Source organism: Haplochromis burtoni, unplaced genomic scaffold (assembly GCF_018398535.1).
Source record: "Haplochromis burtoni strain Fernald_Lab_line unplaced genomic scaffold, NCSU_Asbu1 Contig_5, whole genome shotgun sequence".
In the NCBI taxonomy this organism is placed as follows: domain Eukaryota; kingdom Metazoa; phylum Chordata; class Actinopteri; order Cichliformes; family Cichlidae; genus Haplochromis; species Haplochromis burtoni.
The window spans coordinates 379,091-384,208 of NW_024582366.1; the positions used below are offsets into that span (position 1 = coordinate 379,091).

Consider the following 5,118-nt stretch of genomic DNA (forward strand, 5'->3'; position numbering starts at 1 on the left):
ACTCCCACTTGCCAGTGTGGGACCCTGTTAGTCTCCTGACTGTCCTCAGGCCTTTTTCTTACCCGTGGTTATGAACGCAGATGTATTTGGGAAAAGCTAATAAAGCTAATTGGTCAGCAGACGGCAGCCGGTGGTTCGGACACTGCATTTCAACAAATGCTGTCTGCAGAGGTCTGGGCAGTATATCGAGGCACCTAACCTTAAGGTTTGTGGCGCTGTGTGGAAACATGTGTGAAGGGCATGTAGGCACACTGTACTAGAGCCTGACTGAACAAAACCAGAGAGAGGCCAGAATAAAGTGGGCAGAAGAACAGAACCTGATGTCTGATGGCTGAGCTGATTCTATCCATCCGATTCTCAGGCCCCGTATAAGGTGCTGCGTGCGACTTAATAAATGTCACATCTGTTGTCGTGACGTCTCTGTTCTGTGCTGAGATCTTGCAGCTGCTTCGAGCCCTTTTGCCACATATAAATTACTGCAGATGGAAATAATCTGATTTCCAGAGTGAACTTAGATTGCTGCAGAAATGATGTTTGACATTGTATTCAGAAAATAAATAATATCACAGAAAGTGGCTCGAGCTGGTCAAACAAGGCAAAATAAAGCCAAGCACTTAGAGCAGATATCTGGTAATAAGCGATCACATTTATCACTGCTATGGATGCTCCTTCTTCAGCTGTTTCATTTACTGTCGATCTGTTTGCAGTTTCATCCTCACTGGCAGCATCAGTCTGTCCATCAGTGCATCACTTTGGGTCAAATTAAATATCGAATGGACTGCTGTGAAATGTTCTACAGACATTTATGTTCCTGTGAAGGTGAATTGTAATCACTTCATCAGGTCACAATTTTAATCTATTGAGTGCTTTGGCTTATGACGAAATACCTGCAAAACGAATGACTTTCCCATCATCCTCAGCTGTACTCGTGTGTGCATACGGTGTTCACAGGGTACTTATTTCTAAGTATAGTTGTGTCCAATCAAATTACCAGAAATTAATTACTATGCTTGTGAACCTTGGGTCAGATACTATTAGATTGCTTCAGCTCAGTGGTGCTGATAGAGTTGTGGGTCTTCAGGTTTGTAGCGAAGCTGCTAAACCCTGTCTGTTCACTGCACCGTCGACTCCGTGTTAATGATCGTGCAAAATACAGCAGCTATTAAATATGCATTCCTTTCTGTGTTGGGAAATGTGTGGACAGAGGCCGCGACAGCAGAGCTAAAGAAACAGTTCAGTTTGCTGCTGCAGCTCAGCGACACTCACTATGAGCCAGCAAGACATTTCAGGCCTAATCCAAAGTGTTGGTGTCGAACGCCTCACAGTTTTTCTTGAATTATGTCCTTGTTAGCAAGCAGCACCTGATGTGCTTGGACATTCTGAGTGGCCCTTTGAGCTGCTTCCTCAGCACAAAGCTACAGGTGACAGAAGAGCAGGAAAGCAAACAAAGTCAGCTTGACTGATCACTCAGCTGAAGCACTGCAGAGTGTTCTTATACAAAGAAGAGATCTGAAGCCCGATTGAACCACTGAGTCACACTTTTAAAGGTTTTTTAAAGAAATAAACACAGAGCTCTCACTCGGGTTTCACATGATGGATCAAACTGTTTGATTAGCCAGTTAGAATAAAGGCATTTGGGCCAGCTAGGAGACTTTAAAATAGAGCCATTGCCAAAGCTCTGCAGGCTACAGTGAGCTGTGGCAGAAAAATGATTAGTGCAGCAGGCGACATTCAGGGCCAGAGAAGCTTTAATGAAATCTGCTGTACTATATTTTAATAACTGCAGTCTTACTGGAAATTGTAATGTCACCTCAAGTTACACAAGGCATGAACAAAGCATTCAAATCATTATGACGGCCATTTTTGTGCACAAAAACGCCGCCGCTGATAAAGTCTGGCTGTGCCGAGAGGAGGTCAAATGGAGTCGGAGGAAACAGCCACAAGCAGGAGAGCAGCACATCAATATGCCTTTCATGGACCTGATTCAGGAACTGAGGCACAACGAAAGCAGCCACAAGAGCAAATACTGAACTGAGGTTTGAGCCCTGAAAGACATCACAGGGAGGAGTTTCAGATTTAGAGCTAAGTGAAGTCAGATCAGTTTAAATGACGTCCTTGATGTGGGGAAGATTCAAGTGTCCACCACTAAAGCAGCTTCAGCCTCTGATAAAAGATGAAGGTTCCTGGTGTTTTACTGCAAATGCTTTTGTGTAGCAGCAAAGACAGCAGGGCTGTGCAGAGAACTGTCAGTATGTTTATTACCATCTTTATAATACAGCTTTATTTTAAATAATGCCATCAGCTCGTGACCATAGACTGTATATAAAAGATGGCTGCAGCCCTGTGACATGCGGCTACAGTCGATGAAAGGCTGGAGCATCGACTTATAAATGAACACCAGCAAGCTACGTTCATAAACAGTATGGGTGCAAACAAACATGCTAACTGGTGCTGAGTAAAGGACTTGCTGTAATTTCACTCACCAACACTGAAGCACAAACTTCTTGGGCAGGCAGCACGCCGTGTCACCTGTCAGGTAACTGCAAATACTCAGAGGCACAAACAGCACAGATAAGCTAAGCTAAAGCTAGCAGAGAGCAGCAGAAGAAACTGCCCACGTGGATACCAGTCAGACTAAATGCTCATGTCATCTCGACACTTTATGGCTTTCCTTGGTTTTACAAATGAAATTCACAGCCCTCCTTGCTAATGCTCGTAGCCACACCCTGAGCAAAGTGTGGTTACACATCACTTTGGTTGCATGCTTATCTAAGGGTTAGCACAGGTGTCATCGTTTACTCTCCCCGCTCAGTCGGTTTCAGTTTCCATCCACAGAGAGAAAGAGAGGAGGGGGACGGAGAAGCCTGTCAGGGCTGCTGGCGTTGGAACTTCAGTTGTATATTAATATGCGTTTAAACGACTGGGATTCCTTTGGTCAGCTGGGAGGAGCAGCAGTGTTTAAATGTGTAGCTGACAAGCACACATATGCCTAACTTAAAGGTTTTTTTTTTTCAATCATATTATATCAGGATATAATGTGTGCTATAGTGTGGGCCCCTGGTGGGCCGTGACGGTACTGCAGGGGAGTCATGTACAGTTACGGTCACCTGTTTATATACATTTATTTATTTATATAAAAAACAAATTAGTTATTTTGAGATATTTCTCATTACTTTGACCTGAATTTACAGTTCTTGAAATGTGTCCCTTGGTCTGAACACTTTGCATATGACTGGGTACCAACACCATTTATAACCAGCAGCCTGGGTTATTTATGATTTTGGAATAAAACGAAACGCATCAATGTCTCTTGTATTTTGAATAGAGTCAGGCTTTAAGATAAGCTGGGCCCCATGATTTTCTGTTTATATGGAAACGGCCATGTTTTATCTTTTTTTGTGTGCTTCTTTGGCCAAATTCAGAACTCCATATTTTGTGACCTTGGTGGCCAAAGGTAATTTGCAGCACTTTCCAGTGTGTGAACTATTCTCCTTAGTTTGATCTGTTTTTCAGAGAAAGTTGCAAAGCTGCATGTGTCTTTACATCTACCAGCTCCTGGGCCTGAACACCTCCAGATGGGAAGTTTAGGTCTCAGACTGAGGAACATTTCCCACATTATGGGATGATGTAAATTGTGGAGCAGCAGTGATTTGCATTCTAAATAGACTGGATGTGTTGTCTGGTGTCCTGTTGAAAGGCAGTTGGGTGAATAGCTTCCAGCTTTTGCTGATGGTTATACTGAGAAATGTTACTAATGGTGACATTATCGGCTCTCTGGGGTTTCAGTTGTCATTTAGAATTTCTCTCAGCATCCTCGTGTGTTTTGGCCTGTGCAGGTACATTGGTGCAGGTTCATGAATGCAGGCGCACCCTGAGCTGTCTCATAAATCCCTCCAGATTAATGTGATCAGTAAGACAGAGAGATTCACACTGACTTTTAAAACCCACCAGCTGTCTCAAAATAAGAGCTGAAATCCCAGCGTAGGGGAGCAAGTATTTTAAAGAATGGAGTGAAACATGCAGCTATTTTGTATTGAACTGTGACTGTGTACAAGGTACTTGAGGAGATAACAGGGGCTTTGCAGTGGTGATTCAAATCTTGCATCAGAGATGATGAAGTCGGTCTCCTGGAGAACTGCCTCGTGGTTAAAATAGTGAACCCGTCTGTAAAAAGACAGATGTGAAACCATAAATCAGGAGAAAGTGCAGCGTTTTGATCTGATGGGACAGCCGTGCGTGCTGCTCTCTGCTGTGTTGTTCCACGTTTTGATTTCATATTATACAAACTGCATGTGAGATGTTTCACTGCGCAGAGAAAAGAGGGAACATATCTGCAAATTCACAGAAAACAAAGAGAGGAATTAAACCAAAGGCATATTTACGTATCACTGCTGGCATAACTGACATGCATGTCGTGTGAGCGAGGCAGCGTGTGGTCTGCAGGACTTAGTGGAAGGTTTAACAAATGTCTGCTGATGCTTTCAAAGGAAGATGCAAAACAGAGGATGGCTGAAGGTCTCGTCACAAACATGTAGCTGCTAACTAAAGCAAAGTGACTTCGTTGCTGTGTTCTAGGGCAGGGAGATGTGTTTTGACAATACTGGGCCCCAGTGTAACATCATACTGGGACCACTCCAGCTTAGATATCTCACAGAACCATATCTGATATATCTGTGACTATGGGATGGCTCAGTATGTCAGTGGATGGGTCTTTTTTCAGTTTTCTTTCCTACTGTGAGTCAATGGGGGGTTTGTAACGGAGCCTCTGATTGGTAGATGTGTTCTTTCAGTCTGAGCTAAACATGAAACAGTTGGTGGTCTCTGAAGCCCTTCATGGAAACTCACTGGTGCTCACTGAGGTCTTCGTGTGTCCTCACTCTTGCGTTGCAGTGCTGGTGCTGCTGTTTGTGATGTGGATGAAGAGGAGGGATAAGGAACGCCAGGCCAAGCAGCTCCTCATCGACCCGGAGGACGACGTACGCGACAACATCCTGAAATATGATGAGGAGGGCGGTGGAGAGGAGGACCAGGTATACAAATGAACACTTCATGTTTTTGTAACTATTTATATTAGCCTGCTTCCTTCCATCACTGCCATACAGCAGCAACACACACACA

At 43.9% G+C, this 5,118-nt stretch overlaps 1 protein-coding gene across 1 annotated transcript in view; it reads left to right on the forward strand.

The window, feature by feature from the left end:
• The window catches only part of LOC102297691 (cadherin-2), a 102,120-nt gene that overhangs the window by 80,224 nt on the left and 16,778 nt on the right, over window positions 1-5,118 (forward strand). Inside the window, exon 14 of the mRNA XM_042222074.1 lies at window positions 4,891-5,030. Coding sequence (XP_042078008.1) covers window positions 4,891-5,030 — 140 coding nt within the window. The remainder of the gene's footprint in view (window positions 1-4,890; window positions 5,031-5,118) is intronic.